Raw genomic sequence first — 25,176 nt, forward strand, 5'->3', positions numbered from 1 at the left:
CGCTCCCTCCCCGCGCCGCGGCAGAGCGCGGAGCCCGGGCGGGAGTCGGCGCGGGAGCCGGAGCGGGCGGCCGGCCGGCGACAGCACAGGCGGCGGCGGCGGGTCCCGGTCCCGGCCCCGGAGCGCGCGGAGTCCCCATCCGCGCCGCTCCGGCTCCTCTCCCGACGCGGGGCTCCGAGCAGCATGCGCGGCCGCTGCCCGCCGGCCTCAGCCCTGGCCCCGGCCCCGCTGCGGAGCGCGCCCGGCCTCGACCCCGGCCCCAGTGGCAGAGGCGGCGGCGGCGGCGGCTCCAGCCTGGCCCGGGGCACAGAACGAGGCTCGTAGAGCCCGCGTCGCCAGTCCTGAGCGCACCCGCCCCTCCGCCCGCCGGGGCCCCGGCCTCCCGCCTCCCCACTCCCCGGCCCTTGCCCCGGCCCCGGCTCCGGCTTGGCTCCTGCCCGCGTGGGGCAGACAGACGGACGGCTAGCCCCGCGAGGGCGAGCGGACTGCCGGGCGGAGGTGTCGGACAAGGAGGAGGAGACGAAGGAGGGGGCTGGGCAGGGGCTGGGCAGGGGCTGGGGCCCTGGCGGGGGAGACATGCGATTGGTGACCGAGCGGAGCGGACGGACAGCGCGCCCGAAATGCAGGTGAGCCCGGCGGCCGCGGCCCAGCCCCGAGTGGGCAGCCCCACGGCGAGCGCCCCTGGGGGCCGCCGTCGGCCCGGGCTGTGCCCATCTTGGGGCTGTGGGGCACCCCAGCGTCACCCAAACCCGCTTTGGGGGTCACAGATCTGATCGCCCCCCCACCCCAGCGAAGCCTCAGAAATGAAGATTTCTTCTTTCCCGCCCCTCCCACCCAACAAATTCCAGATTGTCTAGCTGGGACCCCCTGAGCTGGGGAGGGGTCACAGTCCTGCTCGTCCTCTGTCCCACCTCCCATTCTGAGCACTGGTCACCCTGAAGGGTAAGCCCCCTGCTCAGCACTGGGTGGTTGCCTCTCTCCATAGACCCCAGACACCCCCAGGCAGCCCTAGCCTGCACCAGGCACCCCCAAGCCGGTGGATGCAGGCACGGGGCTGGGCGCCTCCTGACTCGCCTAACAAGGGGCAGCCTCTTTCCAGCTGCTGCCCAGTGAGGGGGAGGAAAGGGGAAATAGGGGCTAGGAGAGTGGAGGAGAGGGAGTTAGGGTGGAGGAGGACCCAGGAACCATTGGGGGCCCTCCCCTTCGTCTTCAGCCCAGGCTTCTCACTTCCCCCTGCCCCACTTTTCATTCCGAAGCAGAGCTGGTGGGAGGTAGGAACCGGCTGAGAAGAAGAGGTCTCCTTCTCGGCCCCCCACCTCTGCAAGGTGGGCTGTGGGCTTCCTGCTCCCCCAGGCACCTCCAGGTGGATCCCACTTTGAGGAGGGGTGGGGCCAGGCCCAGTGGGCAGTCCCCTCCTGTCTCTTGCCCTGGGTCCCAGCCCAGCTCCATCCAGCCCTGGTTGTGCCGGCATCGGCATCTCCTCTTTGTTCTCAGAGGTCCTGGGGTCGGGCTGGGGAGTTGGGGCATCTGGGAGGATGGCAACAGCTCTGCCCTGGTGGGGTGGGAGTGCAGGAAGCCCTGAGGTGGGGGCAGCACCATCTGGGCAAGCCTCTTTCCTGCCAGCCCAGCCCTCCCCCCGTCCTCCTCTGCTCGGCTTGGGCAGCTGGAGGGTGCGCAGTCCAACCTGGCCCGTGGCTCCGGCTCTGGCTCAGCCCTGCTGGTCGTTATGCCAATGGCTCCAGCACCAGTGCCTCCCATGCCCAGGGAGCAATGAGCCGGGGCATTGAGGCGGCAGAGAGCCTGGGGCTTCCGCACATCCAGCAAGGAGTGCTGTGGGGGAAGGGAGGGTCAGCTGCTCCCAGACCCTTTGTCCTTGTGTGGGCCAGGAGGGGCTCAGAGTCCTCACACCTCTGGGAAGATGCCGGCGCCTGGTCTGCTGGGACAGCTTGCCTGCCCTTCCTGCTTTCTCCCCATGGCCTGAGGCAGGAGACAGGGGATTAGGTGACAGAAGGGAGAGGCCAAGAACTCCTCGGAACCCAGATAGGGGCTCCCGGCAGCACCCAGCTGCCCCTCCTGGAGGGAGGCTTAGCAAAGGCGAGGGCGGACCCCCTGTGGTATTCTTGTCTCTGCCCCTTTTCCCACTCCCTGCCAGTTTATGTGTGAGATGGGCCTTCGGTAGGGCTTGGTCAAGGCTGCAGTGCTCCCCAGTGCCTGGAGTTAGAGTGGGTACCGAATCCAAGGGGCCAGGTTTGGGGGGATGGGTGGGTGCTCAAGGCTAAGGTATCATGGCTTGTGGGCTGAGGGCATTGTAGAGACCACTCTACCCCTTGCAGTAGTCTTCTTCCTAGGGATCAGTTCCCCTATCCCCTGCCCTGGAGCACCCATTTTTCCTATACTAGATATTATTTTCTAAAACCCAGAATTCCAGGGGGATATCAAAAAGAAAAGAAAAAAAAGTCTTGTGAGGGTTGGTCAGCATAAAGCCAGACAGGATCCCTGGTACCAGCGATGGCTCATCTGGTACTGCTCTCCATGTGCCACCAAAGCAAATGGTGAGAGGATCATGATTGGGTCTGGAGGGTGGGAGAAATGCATTCCTGCTGAGAGATGAAGCAGTGCAGTGGTTTGCACAGGGTCCCATGGAGGCACGAGGCAGTGTGTCAGGTGGGGGGATGAGGAAGTGGGTCCTGTGGGACTAGGGAAGGGCCAGGGAGGGGAGGCTGTAGGTGGTGGTGGTTTCAGAGTGAGAGCCTTGGTTTTGCTGGCTGGGGGTCTCTTGGTCTAGCTGTGAGAAGACCTACCCAGAAGGTCTTCTCTTCTCCTGACCCCTCCTCTAGGAAGCCTCCCTGACTGCTCCACGTCACTCACCCTCCTCCTCCACGCAGCTACGGTGCCTGGTTTGCACCTAATATTGTACCAGCCAATTCATTCATGCATTTATTCTACACATGCTGGCTGAGCTGCCTGCTCTGCTCTGGGCTAGGCCCTCCCATGGCCCCCATGGATTGCCTTGAACACCCGGGGCAATCCTGGACCCATCCCCTGGGCTCCCTTGCCTGGCCTTGGGGATAGGAAAGATGCTGGGAGGCACCAGGGAGCATCTGATTCTGGTAGCAAAAACTACCTGGAAGGAACACAGTGTCTTCAGCCCGCAATGGATGGACAGAGGTAGGTGGTGTCAAGGATGCCCCAGGCAGGGGTTGGGGAGAGCAAAGGCAGGGTATTCAGTAGCACACACTGGTACTCAGAGAAGGATGGGATTTGCTCCTGGGGGCTGCGGCAGTCAGGGGTCCTCCAGGAAGAGAGAGAGACTGGGTATCTCTTGAGGCAGTAAAAGATTTGGCAGAGACACAGAAAGCAGGATTCCAGAATCAGGGACGGTTATTTTGTAGAAAGACAGTGGGAAGGCAAGTTCATTTCCAAATGCATTTGAGGGATGCTGACCTTCATTTATGTGTTGAATGAATGAATGAATGAATATCCTTGGGCTCTGTGGACCCAGTAGAGCTGTTCTGACAACAGTTCCCTCCTCCTGTGTTCAGTTCCTTTAGTGTCATTTTATAGTGAGGTTGTTGAGTGTGGTACCTGGAGCCAGATGCCTGGGTTCAAATCTCAGCTCCACACTGCCTAGCTCTGTGACTGTGGGCAAGTAACTTAATCTTTCGGACCTCAGTCTCCTTATCCGTAAAGTGAGGATAACAGAGGGCCATTATGAAGACTAAGTGTGTTCATGTATGCAAGGCAGTTAGAACAGTGCCTGGTACACAGTAAACTCTCCAGAACTGCTAGCTACTCATAGTTTGTATCAGTGATGTGCTCTCAATCTTAGCCTTGTAGGTGGTACAGAGATTTGATTTTATAGCTGAGAAAACTGAGAGCCAGAGAGGTAGAACATCTTGCCCAAAGACCCCAGCTTACAAGCATGGGGCTCAGTCTAGAATGCCTTCTTCCTGAGCTCTGGTCTGCGACTCTTGCTCACCAGTCCAGGCATGGTCTGTTAATTAATTAATGTAGTTAGTATTGCTACTACTACGACTACTAATATAATGAACACCATGACCCTACTCCCTAAGCTGAACACTAGCACTTTAATAACGTTATGCATCTTCCCATGTGTTTCTTCTCACCCCATCCTTTGGCAGCCACTACCCTAAATTATCTATTTAGTATTCCCTTGCCTTTTAAAAATCACATTTTAATATAGAGAAATTGTTCAGTTTTAGTTAGTTTTGAACTTTGTAAAAGGAACATGAAACCGTGCAGTCCTCTGGAATTTGCCTTTTTTCTTCAACACCGTATGCCTAAGTTTCATCTATATTGTTACAAATAATGATAAAGGTAGTTCATTCATTTTCACTGATGCATAATGTTCTGTTGTTTGAACATAAACAGTGTATTTATTCTTCTATTAATGGGCATGTGAGTTGTTTCCCTTTTTACTCTTACAAACAGTGCTGCGGTGAACTTTCTTGTCCCTTCCCCTAAGACAACAGGCAGAGCGTCTCTGGGGCACACAGCTAGGAGCGGAATTGCCGTAGGTCATATTCATATTCAGCTTTACTAGGAAATGTGCCACAGTGTTTTCCAAATTGGTCGGACCGTTTATGCTTCCCCCAGCAGGAGATGAGCATCCCCATTATTCCCCACCCGCACCTACACTCGGTATGCTCAGACATCTTGACTTTTAATGATTGAATGAGTGTAAAATGATCTTATATTACGGCCTTGATCTGCATATCTGAAATTCACAGTTTCTGGTGTATGGAAAGGGGGTTGAGACAGGCAGCAGCAGCCAGTGTGTAATGGGTGCTCACTAAGCAATCATTCCCTTTGCACCTCAGTTTCCCCAGGTGTTGAGGTGCTGTCTGTATAAACCCTGGGCAGGCGGGTCAGGGATAGGCAAGGGCAGTCAGGGAGTTCTCCCCAATGAAGTGGGAATGAAGGAGGAGCAAGGAGAGCTTAAGTCCCTGCACACTTAGAGCCAAAGGAATCCTAGTGGCTCTGTGTTCACCCACAGGATGGGCAGGGGTGGTCCTAGCTTGGGAGGTAGAAGGAGACTTTGCTTCATTATTTTAATAATGCACAGCCCCCGATAAACCCCTGGCACCTGGTGTGGGGCTTGGCCTTAGTGAGTGCTAAGAGTGTGGTGACCTGAGGAATGAACAATGATGAACATACGTATGTTCGCTCCTCCTTCTTTCCCACCTCCTTGGGGAGTCCTCCCCGATTTCCCTTGCCCACTGAGCAAGTGAGGGATGGCTGAGCAAGGCGGCTCCTGGGCATTTGCAAGGCCCTCAAGCCCCTGCCTACCCTCAGGGGCTGAGAAACCTGGTGCTGGCAAGCTAATCTGGAGCGGCTCCCTCTGCCAGCCTGGAGCACCAGCAATTGATTCTACAGCGCTTTCCCCGCCCGGGCCTGGGCCCCTGGAGCTGGTTAGAGATGAGCGACGGGGCTGGCGGAATAATTATGCCTATTTCATGTGACACCCAAATTGATTGCCGCCAGGGTGACATTACCAGGGCATTGTTCCTTGTATCCAACCTCTTATTACGTGTTATTAGGGTGTGTGGTGTGTGTGTGTTTTTCTGTTTTTTCCCATTTCAGGGAATTAATCTCTCTCTGCCACCTCCTCTGCTTCCCTCTGCAGAGAACCGGCTCGTGGCTCCAGGAGCGGGTGGGGGCCCGGCCAGCATGCTTCCTCTGTCTGGCCCAGCACAGGGTTGCAGATGCAGTTGGGGGGCTGGCCATGTCAACTCCCTTTACTGGGGTGCCAGATGGGAGTATCTCAGTGCTAAGAGGGGCCGCTGAGGTGTGGACCCAGCAGAGGAGTCTTCTGCAGTGTCCTTGATCCACGGTCTCTGCTTGCATACCTCTCATGACAGCCTGCTCACTCATTATCTACCAAGGTACATCTTCTATCCTCAGCCATCTGATCTTCTATTTGATTCCTCATACTGAACTGAATAGGCCTCCTCTATGACTCCGCACATGGCTCTTTGGTGCTACCCTGTGGGCGTGCACTTGGACCCTTTATACCCTCTGCCTTGGGACACACCTTAGAGATTTGCAGAGATGCCAGGACCGTCCCAAGTTTGGGCTTCTCGTGAATGCACAGTCAGGTGATGGCATCAGTTGTGCCTGAGCAGAACACACCACCTGTATGTGTCTGACCAGAGGGGTTCATCACCTCTTGATACTGAGCGTAGTATACATAGCAGGTTGGAAAAAATGGGCTTTGGCAAGAGATTGGCCAAGATTCAGCTGAGCAGAGAGGGCTTTGAACAGTCAGTGCCAAGAGAAGGGCAAGTGTTTTTATTTATAGTTTGCCTGTCCATGGTATAAATAACTCACTGGATCTTGGTTTGTGGTGTACGGGGGGGTTGTTTTTAAGTCTTCTCCCTTTTCTGAGGCAGAAATCATGCAAACCTTCACCTGTCCCTGACGTGGCTGCAGCATGAATGGAGAGGCTATGGTATCCTTGCATGATGTTGGGGAGAGAAGGTGGCTGCCATCAGGAGGCCGGGCTTCTTCCTAGGCCCTAACCCTGAGGTGCTGTGGGGCCTTGGACAAGTTGCTGATGCTCTTGGGCCTCTGTTTCCTCATCTGAGTGATGGTCTCTAGGGTTATCATGCCTCTGGAGTTAGACAGGCTCAGTGGCCTTTGGCAGGTGAATTAATGGCTTGGAGCCTCAGTTTCCTCATCAGTAAAATGGGGCTAATGGTACTTCCCTCCCAGGGTATGTGGTGAGGGTTGGTGGGGTCATTCTGCAAAGCATTTAGTTGATGTGCTCCATATAAATGTCTCTTCCCTTCCTTCTCCTTGAATTCTCTGCCCCCAGCCCTATGAGAGCAGTCTAAAAGCTGCCATTCCCTTTTCTAAATGAGGAGTTTAGGGCCCCGAGGCATAAAGCCACTTGCCCACGATCATGCAGCTCAGCAGCCCTTGAACTTGAATCAGAGAGGCAGTATATAAGGGTGGTCAGGACAACCTGTGGTCTAACTGCCTCAGGACTAATTCCGGCTCTGCTACTTACGGCTGTGTGATTTGGGCCAAGTTGCATCACCTCTCTTTGCCCCAGTTATCTAATCTTTAAAATGAGGATAATAGTACCAACCTAATAGGATTGTTGTGAAGATTAAACAAGTTCATGTTTGCGTTCATATCATGCTAGCTTTGTGACCTTGAGCAAGTTTCAGAACCTCTTTGTGACCTTGAGCAAATTACAGAACCTCCTTGTGCTTCTGTCTTTTCCATCTGCACAACGGGAACAATAACAGGACCTACCTCAACAGATTGTGGTGAGGTTAAATTAATTTTTATACGTAAAGTACTTAGAATAATGCCGACACACCAAAAAAGTCCTCTGTTAGGGTTTTTCCAATCATCATCATCATCATCATCATCACAGGTCTCTGGCCTTCAAATCCCACGTTAGATCCACCACTCCCCTCAGCTCCCCCGTCTCCACCCTGGATTTCTGAGGCTGTGACCTCCCCCCTCTCCCAAGCCCAAGGCTTGTGACCCTCCCAGGTGGGGACTGGCTGGTTTTCAGGCCTCCAAAGTCTGAAATGGGCCAACCTAAGCTGTTCCCAAGGTAGAGGAGCCTGAGGGCTGGAGCAACTGGGAGAGGGCCCTGGGCGCCCCAGAAAGAGGGGGGCTGAGGGGAGATGAAGCAGGCATTCTGCTAGGCACCTCCCAAGGGGCCCCTGGCCTGGGCGGTGGATGGGGCCAGAGTCCTTCGGGGGCATCTTCCTGTCCCCAAGGGCCTGGGTTGGCAGCTCAGACCTGGAGAGAGATGGGAAGGGAGGTATGGGGTGCAGGACCATCACTTTCCTTGAGACCTGTCAGGTCACCACATGGGTGCTTGTGTACCCCTCCTCAATTCTGGGACCGCACCAGTCCAACTAGGAGTGCTGTCCGCTCAGGCAGGCCCGCAGCAGACAACAAGGAAGCTTCCCAGAACCAGTGGCTCTCTCCTGCCTCCCCCAGGCCGGCTCCTAGCTTCCCCACTGGCCTCTCACCTCAGAACAACCGTGTGGAAGGGCAGGCATGGTCCAGAGTGGTCCAGGACTCACCCAAGTTCACACAGCAGGGCAGGGTGCCCTGGCCAGAGCCCAGTGCCCTTTGCCCGCTCAGAAGTAGCCTTCTCTAGGCCTTGCCCCACCCTTGCTCCTCCGCAACGAGCCAGCAGCCACTAGAGAACAAAGCCTATACAGAGAAGCCTTTAAGCACTAAGATGCTTTGCCAATTAAATTTCATAATTTATCCCACAAGTGGCCTGGGGCTGTGAATTGGGTGGAAGGCTGTCAGCTCCCGAGATCAGCTGCGCTCAGTGGGGTAGGCAGTGGGGTGGGCAGGGGCGACCCTCCCTTAGGTGCAGGGGGCACGGGTGCTTGCCCAGGGCCGCACAGGGGCAGCTGCCCTAGCAAACAGGCAGGCAGCCACACTGCGCCCAGTCAGCACCCTCCAGCCTGGCCATGGCTGAGAGGCCAGGTGAGCACCTTTGGGAGACGACTGACTTTCCAAGTGCACCTAAGAGATGGGGCTGATGGCAGTGGCCGTGGGTGAGGGTGGGTGCAGGGAGCGGCAGTGGCAGGAGGAGGGACAGCAGGCACACACATCCACATAGGCCACACATGGCTGCCTGCTCACAAACGTCGCACACAGACACCCCGGGGGCCCAGCAACTCTTTGCTAGAACCAAGAGCAAGAGGAAAATAAAGAATGATACACGACAAAGGACATGCCCTCAATTTTCTTTCAGGTTGATTTTTCTCTCCCCGTTGGGGGCGGATGAAGGAGGAGGAGAAGGGAGAGGGAGAGGGCAGGCAAAGACAGGCAGACCAGCCCAGGAGGAGACAGACAGACGGAAGCGGCCCAGCTGCCTGCCTGCGGGCCACAGTCGGTCTGGATTTCTCCTGCCAGAGCTCAACCTGGTGCTAACCCCTCCTCCCAGGGTTTCCTTTGCCCCCATACCCCCTCCCCGTGTGCCAGGGGGCAGCCCCTGCCCTTCCCCAGGCTCTCAGCATAGCCCTGCTGGATTAGACTGGCCAGGGAAGACCAAGTTGCCCCCATTAGCAGCTCACACCTTAAGCCATTATCAGCCATTCACACCTCAGCAGGGATTAGCCCGGGAAAGCCAGAATGGAGGATCTTTAAAAGGAGTCCAGGGACCCGGGTCAGGATTTGGGGTAGGAGAGAAGCAATTAGGAGCCCCTGGATGCTCTCAAACGTTCCCGGACACGAGTCACCTCCACCCTGCACACCTTTGCCGGCACCGTTCTCTTGGCTGGAATGCCGCCTCTCCCGCCCCTGACTTTGGCTGGTGGAAATGTATCTGTAGTTCAGCCTGAGCCCACATGACACCTCCTCCTCCTCCTTGAAGCCTCTGTTAAGAGCTTAGACTAGAGTCAAGAGCTGTGCTGGGGAGCTGTCCCAGCAGCTGTGTGTCGGGGGCCCTTGAAGCTGGGCCTGGCGGTGCTGAGCTATAGCAGCCCCAGCCCTGTACTGGGGGCTCTCAATCTGGGGGCCCCAGAAGGGGAGGCAGCAGAGGCTGTAACAGAGGGAGGAAGGGAGAGAGGTAAACACACCAGCAGTGCTTGGCAGAGGGCCACCCAAGATCCAGAGGGACCCCCAGGAGGTGATCCCTTCTTCCTGGGGACTTGCAAAGGGCGGCTTGGGGTAGAAGACCCTTGAGCTGGATTCTGAAGGCTGAGCGGGAGATCTCCAGGCATGGGGCAGATGGTCGACCATTGCTGTGGGAGAAAGGCCCCGGGATGGAGCGACCATCGGGGCTTCCTAGACAGGCCTCACTCCACCCCCCCATTACCCTACCTTCAGCCACGTGGCCACAGCTGCCTCTGAACAGGTACTCGTATCACGAACGTGCTTTGTCATTTCATGGAGTGGATCCAGCTGCTCTGTGCCCTGGAGCTGAAGGCAGAGAAGGGACTTCAGACAGGCAGGAGCTTGGGGACAGGGCAAGTCCTGAAGAATCTAGACCTTACCTTGCCTCCAGTCTTTGGTGACACAGCGTAAGTCCCTTCACCTTTCCGAGTAATCGACCCACCTCAAGGGGTGGCGGTGGGATTGAGGTGGGAACAGGATGTGCTAACAGGCCCAGGGCTTTTGACAATCAGTAGGAAAGGGTAGTAGAGTTGGGCAGGGCCCAAGGCAGACTCTCTGAAGCCCTCAGTCCCCCATCCCAAGTCTGCCCTCCCTCCTCCCTCCTTCCTGCTGCAGGCCCAGTCTTAGGAATGTAGAGTGTCAGAACAAGATGAGATCGTGCATAACAGCCTCATTTCCCAGTGAAGAAGCAGCCTGTCGCAGTAGCCCCAGGTCACACAGCCAGGCTGAGAACCCAGGGGACCCCGGGCCCCGAGGATGGCAGTGGGCACCTCCATGCCAGGGATCTCATGCCTGTGTGTGACTGGGGATGCCTGCGGTCCCTGAGGAGCACTGAGTGGGAACACCATGAAATATTGATACTGTAAACCCAAAATAACAACCTTCCATCCTGTGCTGCAGCCGACCCCAAATTAGGTGAGATTCTAGCATTGACAGTGGCAGCAGGCAAAGGAGAATGGTATGGTGGGAAAACACTGAAAAAATTCAGTGTGTTCAACATACCATTTTCTGACAGTTGGGGAAAAGCTTTTGTCATTTAGGGGGCAAGTTACCTACATGCAGCTACCTAAGGACTAGTGCCTTCCCTTAGCCCTGGGGGCCTTACCCTAGCGCTGCCATGACATGCCTGCCCCTCCTTTGGCTCTGAACTGGCCTGTGTGTCTGAAAGAAGTCCTGCTCCCCTTGTGGTAGCTCTTGGGGCAGGCAGCCTGACCAGGAGGAACGGAGCTCTGCTATTTCCTAGCTTTGTAGCCTAGGCCTAAAGGCAAAGGAATTTCCTTTTGGAAGCCTCAGCTTTTCTCATCTGTAAAATGGGTAGGAAGTATCTCTGAATGCTGGGTGAGGGTTTCTAAGACAGTGCGTATAAAGCCTAAAACCTGGTCTGTAGCAGGTGGTCTGAAGATGCTAGTCCCAGCCCTTCCCTAAGTGTAGGCGTCTGACCAGCTCGTATGGGCCAGGCTGGCTGCGTGGTAGAGGCACGCCCCTGCCCCCAGGGGCCTCCAGATGCTGCCTTAGGAGATAGAATGACCCCTGACCTCCCTTAGGGTTCTCCAAGTCCACCCATGGATGATCCCATGCCCCTTCTGTCTCCACCAGCTATGCTCTTCAACCCTGAGCCCTGAGGGACAGCCCCAGTGTGAGGCCCCAACTGGGGATGCCGACCTCAGATCCTTCCAGTCCCAGTAAAGCTGCAGTTTGGGGCCTGAGCCCTTACTCGTCTTCATTCCTCAAGCAGGTTTGAGGATGTTGACTTTCCAGCTGGGGAAGATCCAGTTTCGGTGTGTGTTCCCTCAGGGACCCTGGAATCAGCCCCTCCCTGCACAGCGGGGGGGAAAGGGCAGAGAGGGCAGGCGTCCCCGAGGGGCACACAGTGGAGTGGCTGGTGTGGGGAGCAAGTGAGCCAGGCTGTGTCTGCCCCACCACGTGAGTGAGGGTGTGATGGTGGCAGGTGGCCCTCTGCAGTGCAGGTCTGATGGCTCGGTTGCTCCCACTGCTCTGGGGTCGGGAGGACGCAGGCTGCTGTCGGCTCTGTATGCTGTGGCCTGGGCATGGCTCTCCTCTGCCTGCCCGCCAGCCAGCCTTCGACGTTCATTTCCTCTGTATTTATTGGTCCGATTTTTAAAGTCTTGCCCTTGTGGGAAGCCCTTCAGGGGGCAAGGATCCAAAATAAAGCACTGATTAAAATGCATAAAACACTTCTCCTTGGCCACTGCAGGAATAACCAGCAGGATTAATGGTGCCAGGAGGGCGGGAGCAGCACGTTGCTCACTCAGCAGTTTTGGTGACCCCGTCAGACACGACCCTACCAGTATCCCTAGATGACAGGGACCCCGTGGGGGTGTTCGGCCTGGAGACCAGGCCCAGTGTGCTGAACCAGCTTGGGAAGCCATGTTAGCCCCTCTAGGCCTCAGTTTCCCCATCTTTCAGGACAGTCACATGTAAAAGGCAATTCGGAGGATGTGCCCTTCTGGAGCTATCCTGGTCCCGTGGAGTATGGCCCATTGCTCTGGGGGTGTAACTGCCGGGCCTGCCACACAGGGCAATGCCGACTAGCTTTTCTATCAACATGTTTGAATCCACCAGGTCTCTCTTTGCTCAGTGGGCCTGCTCCAGGGTCAGCTTCATCAGAGTGACTTCAGCCCCTGCAACAACTCTCACGCACACACACTTCCTGTCAAAGAACATTCAGTTGAGTCTTTTCCGTGCCACACCTTGGTCTGAGGCTGCAGACACATCATCTGCCCTCAGGCACCTCACTCTCTAGCAGGTGAGAGAAATGTACCCGTGGGAGTTAGACCCAGGATTAAACATACGACACAGGAGAGGCGCCAAATGCTGAGGCTTTGGAGCACATTTCCCTCTTTGCTCAGGTCACTAGGAAGCTCTCATCTTTAATCATTATATAGGATTTTGTGACCTCCTTTCTTGACTGGCTTGCCTTCTTTAGCTTTATCTTATCATCTTGTAACATAATTTTTCTGGTCATTGGCTCAAATCATTTTTAGAATGAGATGTGCTATACATCAGTTACATAATGTCATTACTAATAAATCTAAGGTACTTCAGAGTTGTGGGCAAGAGATAATTTCTGACTGAGGAGATCAGGGGTGGCCTCATGGAGGAGATGGCTTTTGGGATGGATGGTCACAAAGGCCGCTGGGGCAGTGAGTCTGGGAGAGATCTCCAAAAGGAGATGGTTTAGAGCCAGGAATGTGCTGGACAAGGCTGCGATACCTGGGTGTTTTCCCTGGGGGGAATGGTGGGAGAGGAGGTAGATGGGTAGGTTGAGACAAGGGGGTGGAATCTTCGTATGCCAGATTCTTGTCTGTATGAGGGTCTTACCGACATCTCAAGGTAGCCTGTGCACTCGCTATCCCCTCTCTCATTCCTTAGCACCCTCTCCATCAGCCTACCCCACACCCCAGCGCAGTGGTGAGCTGGGTGCTAAAAGTCCTATTTACCTCTCCCGGTCCCCAAGCTCACACCCGCGCCAGCCCCAGCTGCCGTCCCAATTGCTTATTGATTGCCTGTCAGGATGTTTGCTTTTCTGGTGGGTCACTGGAGCATGTGTGACTTGTGGAAAATGGCCTGATGAGGGTGGGGTGGGGGAGACCGAACCACAGAAAACTGTGGAGAGAGGATGAGAGGGGCTGAGGGGAAGGGGGGGTGGTGGTGGACAGAGCCCTTGGGAATAACAAAACCTTGCAGATTCTATAACATGTCAGTGACACCAGGAGCCCTCTCTAGTTAATCAGTCACTTAGTCGATCAACAACCAGGGAGTGCCTGTCAGTCCTGGGAGACCACTGGAGCATTGTCATTGAAGTCCGACAGACCAGAGCCTTGGACCCAAATCCACCTCCTCAACTGGCTGGGTGTCCTTGGGCAGCCACAAGCTCTCCGAGCCCCAGTTGCCATAAGGGTTGAAGTGCAGATGATAAGAACTATAGCTTTGGAAGTGGAGGCTGTGTGCAGGTGTGGGGGGGAGCTTGAAGGGGTGGAAGAAGGGCCTGAGCTGGGGCAGAGAGATGGGACCTTCCCAGCTTGGGCATCCCCTTCCTACAGTGAGGTCCCCTCAGGGCCATGAGTGTGGGCTATGTGGATGGCAGCAGAGCCCCAAGGGTGCCAGGCTGGGTGGGATGGGTCTTCACCCCCACTAGCAGTAGAAGGGCTTCAGCTCGGCCCCCAGAGACCGTCTGGTCCAGCCTCTGGAGTTTGAAGGAGTCCAGACTAGTCCTCCCAGCCCCCTAAGGACCCTGCTGGGCCAGTTTCCCGTAGGGTGGAACAGAGATAGAGGAGGGAAGAGCAGTCTAGCAGAAGTGGGAGCAAGTGGCTTCTGAATGCGGGCTAGGAGAGAGTAATCAGGGGCCGAGCTCCCGCACACCCCTCGCTCACACCACCTGCAGCCTGTACTCAGGCTGGACCCCTATCCTGGCACCGTCTCCCTTGTCATCACCACCCAAATCCTGCACGTTCCTCAGGACCCAGCTGTAACAAGCCTCACGTCCCCATTGCCCCAGTGTGGACCGGCACCTCCAGGGCTGCCTGCGCCGTCCTGGGCTGTGGGGGTCTGACTGCTCCCCCATCGGACCAGCAGCTGCACAGAACCCTGGTACTAGGAGGAGGGTGATTGGAAGCCGGAGAGACAGACGGATGAAGCCTGGGGGGAGTCTTTGAAGGGGAGTACACTTCCAACTGGGGATCAGAAAAAGCTTCTCAGAGCAATGGCCTCGAAGATGGGGTTTCAACACACCAGGGGAAGGGACATTCCAGGAGGAAAGAATAGCAGGGGCCTGGGCTCAGGCGCCTGGGTGGGTCACCATGGGGACCCAGACGAAGGGTAGAGTTGGAAAGATTCCCCAGGGAGGCACTATGGCTGGGTCCTGGCTTTCTGGAAGGGGGTACCCTCCACTGATCCAGAAACCCCACTGGGGAGCAGTGACACAAACACTGGCGGGAACCACTGGGTATGCTGGTTGCCCAAGATTCCTGGGCTTCGAGCTCAGCACAGTGTGGATGGGGAGGGAGCCGTGGTGTCTGTGTCTGGGGATGCTCAGGCTGAAGTTCTGAGAGGGTGGCCCCAGCAGCCTCAGAAGCCCTTGCCTGGCATGCTGGGGCCCAGATGTGCTCCTCTGCTGGCTATTCCTAGAGGCCTTAGCCTTTGAGCCCCTTTGATTCCCTCTGTGAGCCCTGAAGGCAACTCAACAGGTCTCGCTTTATCCCTGATGAACACCAGGGGAAGCTGAGGCTCAGGGTGCCAGGTGGGGTGTGAGGTGCATGCCTGGAGTTGCATTGTCTGTAAAATGTAAAATGGAAAGGAGGTGGATGCAGCCTAGGGTGCCAACACCAGGCTCATCTGAAGTGACCCTGCCCCTTCCATGATCCCCCTGGATCCCGGGATGCCGGAGGGTCCTTCAGGAGGGCTCTGGGTGGGGTAAGGGGCAAGGAGGAAGCAGCATGGGGTGGCAGGAGGCCCTCTGGCCTGGGCATCTGGACCTCACTGTGGGGTCCCAGGCAGGTGTCATATGCCACTCTGGACCCCTGCCTCTCTCTGTGTGTCAGGGACATCCTGACAGGGCAGGAGGGCAGAGGGCACAGCGGGCTCTGGGCGGGGGTCCAGCAGACACTGCCCTCTAACCGCGCCCTCTGTCCTGTGCTTGCTTCTGGCCACAGGTGAGCGAGAGGATGCTGGCGGGGGGCGTGAGGAGCATGCCCAGCCCCCTCCTGGCCTGCTGGCAGCCCATCCTCCTGCTGGTGCTGGGCTCGGTGCTGTCAGGCTCAGCCACAGGCTGCCCGCCCCGCTGCGAGTGCTCCGCCCAGGACCGCGCAGTGCTCTGCCACCGCAAGCGCTTTGTGGCGGTGCCTGAGGGCATCCCCACTGAGACCCGCCTGCTGGACCTGGGCAAGAACCGCATCAAAACGCTCAACCAGGACGAGTTTGCCAGCTTCCCGCACCTGGAGGAGCTGGAGCTCAATGAGAACATCGTGAGCGCCGTGGAGCCTGGTGCCTTCAACAACCTCTTCAACCTCCGGACGCTGGGGCTCCGCAGCAACCGCCTGAAGCTCATCCCCCTGGGCGTCTTCACCGGCCTCAGTAACCTGACCAAGCTGGACATCAGCGAGAACAAGATCGTCATCCTGCTGGACTACATGTTCCAGGACCTGTACAACCTCAAGTCACTGGAAGTCGGCGACAACGACCTCGTCTACATCTCCCACCGAGCCTTCAGCGGCCTCAACAGCCTGGAGCAGCTGACGCTGGAGAAATGCAACCTGACCTCCATCCCCACCGAGGCGCTGTCCCACCTGCACGGCCTCATCGTCCTGCGGCTCCGGCACCTCAACATCAATGCCATCCGGGACTATTCCTTCAAGAGGTTGTACCGGCTCAAGGTCTTGGAGATCTCTCACTGGCCCTACTTGGACACCATGACTCCCAACTGTCTCTACGGCCTCAACCTGACGTCCCTGTCTATCACGCACTGCAACCTGACTGCTGTGCCCTACCTGGCGGTGCGCCACCTGGTCTATCTCCGCTTCCTCAACCTCTCCTACAACCCCATCAACACCATTGAGGGCTCCATGTTGCATGAGCTGCTAAGGCTGCAGGAGATCCAGCTGGTGGGTGGGCAGCTGGCCGTGGTGGAGCCCTACGCCTTCCGCGGCCTCAACTACCTGCGCGTGCTCAATGTCTCCGGCAACCAGCTGACCACACTGGAGGAGTCGGCCTTCCACTCGGTGGGCAACCTGGAGACGCTCATCCTGGACTCCAACCCACTGGCCTGCGACTGCCGGCTCCTGTGGGTGTTCCGGCGCCGCTGGCGGCTCAACTTCAACCGGCAGCAGCCCACGTGTGCCACGCCCGAGTTCGTCCAGGGCAAGGAGTTCAAGGACTTCCCTGATGTGCTCCTGCCCAACTACTTCACCTGCCGCCGTGCCCGCATCCGGGACCGCAAGGCCCAGCAGGTGTTTGTGGATGAGGGCCACACCGTGCAGTTCGTGTGCCGGGCAGATGGCGACCCGCCGCCCGCCATCCTCTGGCTCTCGCCCCGCAAGCACCTGGTCTCGGCCAAGAGCAACGGGCGGCTCACGGTCTTCCCCGATGGCACGCTGGAGGTGCGCTACGCCCAGGTACAGGACAACGGCACTTACCTGTGCATCGCGGCCAACGCGGGCGGCAACGATTCCATGCCTGCCCACCTGCACGTGCGCAGCTACTCGCCCGACTGGCCCCATCAGCCCAACAAGACCTTCGCCTTCATCTCCAACCAGCCGGGCGAGGGAGAGGCCAACAGCACCCGCGCCACCGTGCCTTTCCCCTTCGACATCAAGACCCTCATCATCGCCACCACCATGGGCTTTATCTCTTTCTTGGGCGTCGTCCTCTTCTGTCTGGTGCTGCTGTTTCTCTGGAGCCGGGGCAAGGGCAACACCAAGCACAACATCGAGATTGAGTATGTGCCCCGCAAGTCGGACGCAGGCATCAGCTCCGCCGACGCACCTCGCAAGTTCAATATGAAGATGATATGAGGCCTGGGCGGGGGGCGGGGACCCTGGGGCGTGCCGGGCAGGGGAAGGGACCTGGCCGCCATCCGCTCGCTCTCCAGTCCTTCCCACTTCCTCCCAGCCCCTCCACACGCACTCTTTTTCTCCCTCCCACGCCGTCCCCTGCTGCCCCCGCTGGCCCTCACCGCCTGCCCTCTTTCTACCAGGACCTCAGAAGTCCAGGTCTGGGGACCCCACCTGCACAGGGGCACACGTTGACAGACTGGAGTCGGAAGCTGACACGGCACAGTCAATAATTCAATAAAAAGGTTACGAACTTCCTCTGTAACTTGGGTTTCAGTAATTATGGATTTTTATGAAAACTTGAAATAATAAAAAGAGAAAAAAAAAAAACTATTTCCTATAGCTAGTCGGAATGCAAACTTTTGATGTCCTGATTGCTCCAGGGCCCTCTTCCAACTCAGTTTCTTGTTTTTCTCTTCCTCCTCTTCCTCCTTTCTCTTCTCTTCCCCTGTGGGGAGGGATCACTCAGGAAAACAGGGAAGGAGGTTCCAGCCCCACTTGCCTGCCCACCCGGCCAGGGCAGTCGCCAGGAGCAGGTTTGGTGGTGGGTCTGGGCCCAGCTCTGGGCTGGCTGTTTGCAGAGAGCGGGTGGAGGGGACAGGGCTGCCCAGTGGGGATGAGGGCCTGTCTGCTGAGCTGCCAGGGGGCGGGGCCTGGCTCGGGTGTGGCTGAGACTCTGGACAGGGGCTGGGGTCCTCCTGGAGGACAGCACAGTCAGTGGAGAGAGCCAGGGGCCGAGGCCTAACTCTGGTCCCAGCTTTGCTGCTGACTTGCTGTGTGGCCTCGAACAGGTCATCGAGCCTCTCTGGGCCTCAGTCTCCACATCTGTATAAACGGAAACGCTACTCCCCGCCCTGCCTACCTCACAGGGCTGTTGTGAGGAATTGATGAGATGATGTATGTGAAACACTTTGTAACCTGTAAAGTGCTGTGCACATGTGTGGGTGACTGTTCTCATTATGGTCATTATTATCTCACTGTGGGTGGTGGGGCTCCTAAGGGATCTCCATGGTGTCAGGGTTGGGGGCATGCCAGGGGAAGGCCGCCTCCAGGGACTTCCAGAGGCTTCTCCCAGGACAGCTGCCTGGCGGTGACCACAAGCATTTCCTGGATGGCCAGGGCTCTAGACCCCCCGAGGAGTCCCAAGGCCCATGAGCATCATTGCTTCCACCACCTCTGGTGTGGGGTCCCCCCAGGCAGAAGCCCCTTGCAGCTTTGACCTGGACCTGCCCAGGGATTGGGAACACCAGATCTCTCCAAGCCTTCTTGCCATAAGCATTTATCGAGTGCCTACTGTATGCCACTTCCCATGTAGAGTCCCCAGTCTTTGGGGCTAGGAAGGCAGTTCTGGGGCTGCCCTGAGGACTGCCCAGCCCCAGGTCACCAACCCAGTCACGTCCCATCTTCCACCAGGCTTTACTCTGAGCCTCCCCTGGGCTTTGAAGGGCTCTGGGTTTGGGATTGGAGCCACCTGCATGTGAGCTGACCGGGAGAGTCAGAAGTGGCCCTGTTCATTCTCACCAAACCTAGACGCTCCAAACTCAACCCTGGAAAGGGATGCTCTGAGTGATGATAGAAGTGTGAAGAGCCAGACAGGTCAGCTTGTGACTTTTCCGGAATCCATGGGCTCTAGAATCTGGGGCCGTAGCTCAGCCAGCAGACCATGTGCTCACCCCCCATCTCTGTCAGACAGGTGGGGGCACCAGGTTCGGGAAAGCTTGGCTTCACCCCTCCAAGTTTCCTCTTTCTACTCGGGGACTCCTTGGATTCAGCCCCACAGTGGGCCCAGGGTGACCCTGCTGCCCATTAACCCTCAGGCTAGGGGAGAATCCAGCAATGCAGGAACCCATGGGTACAAACTTAGCTGAACTTGGGAGTCGGGGGATGCAATAGGGAAGTCAGCCCTCAGCAGCAAGAAACTTCAAGAATGCAGCTCCTCCAATCAGGGCTCCTCCTGGGGCTCACACCCCCCCCCACCCGTGCTGGCATGAACTGGGTAGCTGCATGCCTAGCAACTTCTAAACCAAGCCTCTGGGGGGATGGCAGGGCGAGCAGAGTCTGGCATGGAGTTGGCACTCATTCATTCATTCACTCATTCATCCATTCAGTTTACAGAGGTAGGTACCCAGGAGCCTGCTCTGCTCCAGGCAGTCTGTGTACACTTGCCCTCATCTCCCAACCACCACCCCAGACTGTGCCTGGTTCTGGGGAAGCCTCAAGCCCTCTGAACTGTGGTTTTATCCTGGGAAGAAACAGGATCCTCTCCCCACAGGATCCTAGAATTTTGATGTGGAAAAGGTTGCTGGTCCCGGGGTCGGGGAGCAGCCTAGACTAGTGATGATAAGACCCTGAGGTTTGAGGTCAGGTCTGAGTTTGAGGTCCTGTTCTAGCACTTACTAGCTGTTTGGGACTGTTTCTTAACCCCTCTGAGCCTCGGTCTTCTCATCTGTAACATGAAAATGAGCTTAAGACTTTTGGCCATTAGGAGGTTAAATGAGGGCGCATAGGTATATTTGTTGGTTGATGTAGTGCCTGGCCCTCAGTCAACCCTCTACCAGTGGTGGTGGTGATGATTACTGTTGGGTCCAACTGTGATGCAGAGCCAGGAGCAGAGAGGGTGGTAGCTTAGCCAAAGTCACGCAGCTTCTAAGTGACAGGACCAGGGCCTGGAAATTCCAGAGCCGCAGACTTCTAAGCCTGGCTCAGGGCTTCTCAGGGCCAGGCCTGGGGACCCCCATCTGGCAGGAGACAACTTTGGGGACCTCAAGAGCAGGGAGAGGAGTCCTTGGACATGGGGGTGGTTTGTATGCAACAAGAGGCCAGTGGTATCGCATGAGGCTTCAAGAACTCGACAGGCCTGCCCATCTCCAGAGAGAGACCAGAGCACAGGCTCTCCATCGCCACAGCCCTGGATGCCCTGGTGGGCACCAACCTCACGCAGAAGGCAGCCCGTGGGATTACTACTTAACCCATCTGGGATGCCGGGATCCCTCGGGCTTCACGAGGTTCTAGTAAGAGCAGGGCCAATATCTTCCCGGCTACTGGGAAGGAACAGGACCCCTGAGGAAATTCAGTACAGAAGAAAATTGTGAGGTTGCTTTCAGATGGGGGAGAGAGTCAGTTCACGGGGATGTGGGAACCCCGGGTCACGGGGCTGAGTTGGCCCAAGCCAAAGAGCCTGGGCCCCAGGAAAAGCCCAAGCTGGGAGCTAGGCAGCTTGGGTTTTAATGCTGCCCCTTCCTAACTGTGGGACCTTCATCTATAGAAGAGGGTAATGAACTCAACTGCTAAGAATCCTGGCAGATTTAAGGGGGATAGCGTGGAAAGTCAGACTGGAGAGGTTACTTTCTCCATGGGCTGGCAGCCTCCGACAGAGAAAGAGAAGGCACAGATACTACTCACCACATGACCGCAGTCTGCCTCAGACCCAATGGGGTTGTGGAGTCGGGGTGTCCTGCCACGTCAAGCCCTATAGGGAGCTGGCTTCCCTGCTCACCTTTCAGCCTGGGTCCAAGCTACTGGGGAAAAGGCAAGATACTGAATCCTGAGAGTTTAGCCTGCTTTCCAGAAGACCAAGACCAGAGGCAGCTTCCAGGCCTGTTCCTTCAGGATACAGCATACCTTAAAGAGAAAGGGTGATAAGACTGGGAGCCTACCCTTGGACAAGCGAGTGGACTGGGCCAAGGATAGCATCCAGCAGGGTAAGTACTAGAGGGAGCAGAAAACACCATGACCCCCCCGGCTTATCCGTCAGAACTGTGAATCTGAAGCTCAGAGAGGGGAAGTAACCTGCCTAGAGTCACACAGCAGAGTGGTGGATGGGGCATGGACTTTGGAGTTAGGCAGACCCTGGTTCAAACACCATCTCAGGTGTGGCACCTGTTTGGTGTACAACAGTGACCACTGTTATTATCATGACATCATTATGGACAAGCAGAGAAGTGGTGGTTGAACTCAGGAACTGCGTGGGGAACATAATGGGGAATCCCAAAGAGCTGGAACTCCAGTGGGGTTGGGGTAGAAACCAAACCTGGTCATACCCTCTGGTTTGCCACGAAAGGCCTTGGGGCTGTGTGGGTTGGATGGCAACAGACTCTAGGCTATCAGCCCTGACTGCCCAGGATGGAAAAAGAGTGGCCATGCCCTGGGGCCCTGGAGGACAAGGCCACAACCTGTGTGTGTTTTGGGGGATGGAGGTCACAGGGAGCAAAGGAGAGGGGGTCAGAGGAGCAATGTAGACCCCTGGCAAGTATTAGGAGTCCTGGGGGACCTTGAGCCTTTCGGGGCCTGAAGTGAGGTATAAGGAGCAAGGTCAGAGCAGACCTACTGGAGTTACGTGACTTATTTGGGCCCTCACAGAACCTGGTTCCATGGTCTATCAGCTTTCCTGCTCCTCTCCCCAGTTTGGTGTCCTTTGATGACAGGACAGCCTGCATAGGGCTGAAAGTCATCCTCAGCTCCCATCCAAAACCCCAGCTTCAGCTGCCTTCATATTCTGGCTTGCTAGGATCTCTGATCTTTTCATTCATAGTCTCCAGAGGAAAAACAATCTGATTGGCCACCTGTCAGCCAATGGATGTGCTGCCTCTAAGTCAGGTGCTCATCTCCCGTCCAAACAACTGATGCCAAGGAGCTCCATCCATCCAGGCCAAGTCTGGGTAATGATGGTACAGAAAGGGCTAAAGGACTGTATCAGTTATCTGTTGCTGCGTGACAACCACCCCAAAACTTAGTGGTTTAAAACAACAGCAACCATTTATTGTTTGCTCATAATCTGGGCAGGCTTGATAAGGACCGCTCATCTCTGCTCTGCCTGGTGTTAGCTGGGGAGAACGGACTGGGGCTGAAAGATCCGGGGCCGCTTCTGGCTATGTCTGTCACCTGAGCCGGGGAGGCTGGAAGGGCTGGAGGACAGCAGGCTTCTCTCTTTCCACGTGGTCTCTCTAAGTAGGCTAGCTGGACTTCTTTATGGTAGCTCAGCGCTCCAAGAAGGGCGAAACAGAAGATGCCAGGTCTCTTGAGGCCTAGGCCAGGAAGTCCCACAGCTTTACGTTTGCTGCATTCTATTGGTCAAGGCAAGTCACAGGCCCACCTAGATTCAGGTGAGGGAGGTCAGACCCAGCTCTGGGTGGGAGGAGCTGCAAAGTCACATCGATGCAAGGGTCGATGCGGCCGCTGTTGGAAGTCACCCTCCATAGGAACCTCCACAGGGCCTTTTTTCTTTCAGGAGCTATTCATTTGTGAACAGGCCTCTACGGTTTACCCAGGAGTAGGGGACTTAGAGAGAGATGGTGACAGGGCTACAGATGATCTACATGTGGTAAGTAAGAGCCAGGACTTGAGTCCAAGTTTGCTGCCCCTGGTGCAGTGTCCTTTCAAGCAGAAGCAGGAGGCAGGGGGCACCAGGGTTAATATAGCAATAATAGTAACAGCTGTTGTTTATCAAGGGCTGTGCCAGGCACCAGGCCAGACACTTTACCCACAATCTCTTATTTAATCCCGTCACAAGGATGTTCTCATGTGCTTCCTTTTGGATGAGAACACTGAGGCTCAGGGAGGAGACGTGGTTGCCTGGGGCTCACCGCCAGGTAGGTGACGAAGCCAGGATCCATACTCAGGGCACCAGTACTTCATGGCAGAAACAAGCACCAGACTGGTCTCTACTTTTTTTTTTTTTTTTTTTTTTGCGGTACGTGGGCCTCTTACTGTTGTGGCCTCTCCCGTTGCGGAGCACAGGCTCCGGACGCGCAGGCTCAGCGGCCATGGCTCACGGGCCCAGCTGCTCCGCGGCATATGGGATCTTCCCGGACCGGGGCACGAACCCGCGTCCCCTGCATCGGCAGGCGGACTCTCAACCACTGCGCCACCAGGGAAGCCCTGGTCTCTACTTTGAGCCACTCTAGGCTCAGGCTTCTCAGCGGTGGAGTGGGCATGGTCCCATCACCTCCTGCGGCCTCCTTCCTTTGTGGGAGGGCAATGAGTCAGCGATGGAGGGTGTGCTTTGGCACAGGTGGGTGAGTGCATGGGTGGGGGTCACAATCAAAGCTTCTGCTAATCAATTCTCCCCTCCTGGCTCCCGGTCTACCTGGCATCTCTGTGGGGCCTTGAGATCAGAGCATGGTATACACAAGGCCCAGCAGCCTGTTCTAAGGACCTGGCAATTGGGCCCTGGTACCTGCCAGGCAACTGGGGACTATGGGGCGGGGGTCTGAGAACAGTGGCCATGTAACTAAGCCCTGGCTCTGACTGCCTGAGGGAACTGACTGCTTAGCCTGTGAAGGGATTTACTGCCTCCCCATAAACCTATTATGGCTCATCCTATGCCCCAGCCCAGGCCAGGTGATTTCTGTTGTCTGGGAAGGCTAGGCTGGGGACTTGGGGGCCACGGAGACTGAGGGATGCCCCAGTGTCTCAGCCCCAAACTCCTCCTCTCCCAGTTCCTTCACACCCCAACCCCCATGCCAGTTCATGCCCTGGATGTGACCCCAGCAGGAACCAGAGCATGCTGTCCCTGTACCCCCCACCAGCTCCACCCTGTCCCACACCCCCTCACTCCCAGCCTGGGCTGAGACACACCACCATGGAGACAGCCAATCCTGGGGATGCAGCAACACGATGTTCTGGAGGAACAGAGGAGGAGGAAGAAGCTGGAGGTAAAGCTGGAGGTGGAGGAAAGAGAAAGCCAGGCAGGTGAGAGGACTGCGGACCCTCCCAATGGTCCACCATTCCCAGGCCCCAGTGTCCAAAGCTGAGCCCAAAGCAGTGATCAGCATGACTGTCTCCCTGTTTTTTTTTTTTTTTTGCGGTATGTGGGCGTCTCACTGCTGTGGCCTCTCCCGTTGCGAAGCACAGGCTCTGGACGCGCAGGCTCAGCGGCCATGGCTCACAGGCCCAGCCGCTCCGCGGCATGTGGGATCTTCCCGGACCGGGGCACGAACCCGCGTCCCCTGCATTGGCAGGCGGACTCTCAACCACTGTACCACCAGGGAAGCCCCGTCTCCCTGTTTTGATGATGAGAAACACGCGTCTCAGAGAGGCTGAGTCATCGTGCGAAGTTGCACAGCTAAGGCGTGGCACCTCAGAACGCACACAATGCCCAGTGTATGCTCCCGTTTTGCAGATGAGGAAACTGAGATTCAGAGAGGGGGAGTGACAGGTCCAAGGTCACAAAATGAATCAGTAGTAGCACCAGCTCTGACTCAGCTGAACTGGGATGTGGTGACAGGGAGGCAACCACTGTGGCATCCAGAAAGCTTTCCCATAGGAAACACAAGGTCAGGCTGGCCCCAGGAGGCACCCAGCCCCAGAGGAGGGGGGCAGCTGGGGGCCCTGACTTTGCCCTCCAACTAGCAGACATTTACATAGCTCGTTAAAATATATAGTGTTGTAAAGAGGAGAGACACAGGCACAATAAACCCTTGTCCCTTCCATTTCCTGTCAGCGCCAGAGCCTCTTTCAGGACACGCCAAGGGCACAGGGAGCAGCCCTGGGTGGGAAGGGGAGTTCGTCTGCCCCCGCCCCCCGGTAGCACAGAGCTGGGTCAGAGTGAGGCTGTCCGTGTGCCTGTCTCCTGGGCTCTGTCCAGCGCCGAGCACTGGGAGGGGAAGACACTTCTTTGTGTGACCTTGCACCGATCCCTGAGCATTCCTGGGCCGACCCTCCCAGGTGCCTGAGGAAGGACTATACCAACTGGGTCTCCCTACTCCCTTCCAGCTTCAGGGTTCACCCCAGAACTCAGCGGTGTTCCCGTCTCACTTCCCTGCCCCCACACTGCTGCTGAAGCAAAGTAGAGTTACAGCCTCTCTAGCACAACAACGTTTACTGCCCAGCCCTGGCCTGGGCCCATAAATCCCCCTCGCCATGCTTGATACCAACTGCTCAGTCACCTGGCACAGAGGCCCAAGGGGTCTGCTGGCCCATCCACCAGCCCCGGCCCTGGCCGCCTCAGGCCACCTCAACCTTCCTCAGATGCTTCTCAGTC

The 25,176-nt window shown here is 56.8% G+C and overlaps 1 protein-coding gene across 1 annotated transcript in view; it reads left to right on the top strand.

Moving 5' to 3' along the window:
* Positions 1 to 17,156, top strand: part of LINGO1 (leucine rich repeat and Ig domain containing 1) — a gene marked incomplete at its 3' end in the record, with an annotated part of 65,449 nt that extends 48,293 nt beyond the window's left edge. Inside the window, exon 2 of the mRNA XM_082839319.1 lies at positions 15,300 to 17,156. Coding sequence (XP_082695445.1) covers positions 15,312 to 17,156 — 1,845 coding nt within the window. The 5' untranslated portion in view covers positions 15,300 to 15,311. The remainder of the gene's footprint in view (positions 1 to 15,299) is intronic.
* Between the last annotated feature and the right edge of the window lie 8,020 nt (positions 17,157 to 25,176).

This window comes from Leucopleurus acutus (assembly GCF_964270905.1).
Source record: "Leucopleurus acutus genome assembly, chromosome: 1".
In the NCBI taxonomy this organism is placed as follows: domain Eukaryota; kingdom Metazoa; phylum Chordata; class Mammalia; order Artiodactyla; family Delphinidae; genus Leucopleurus; species Leucopleurus acutus.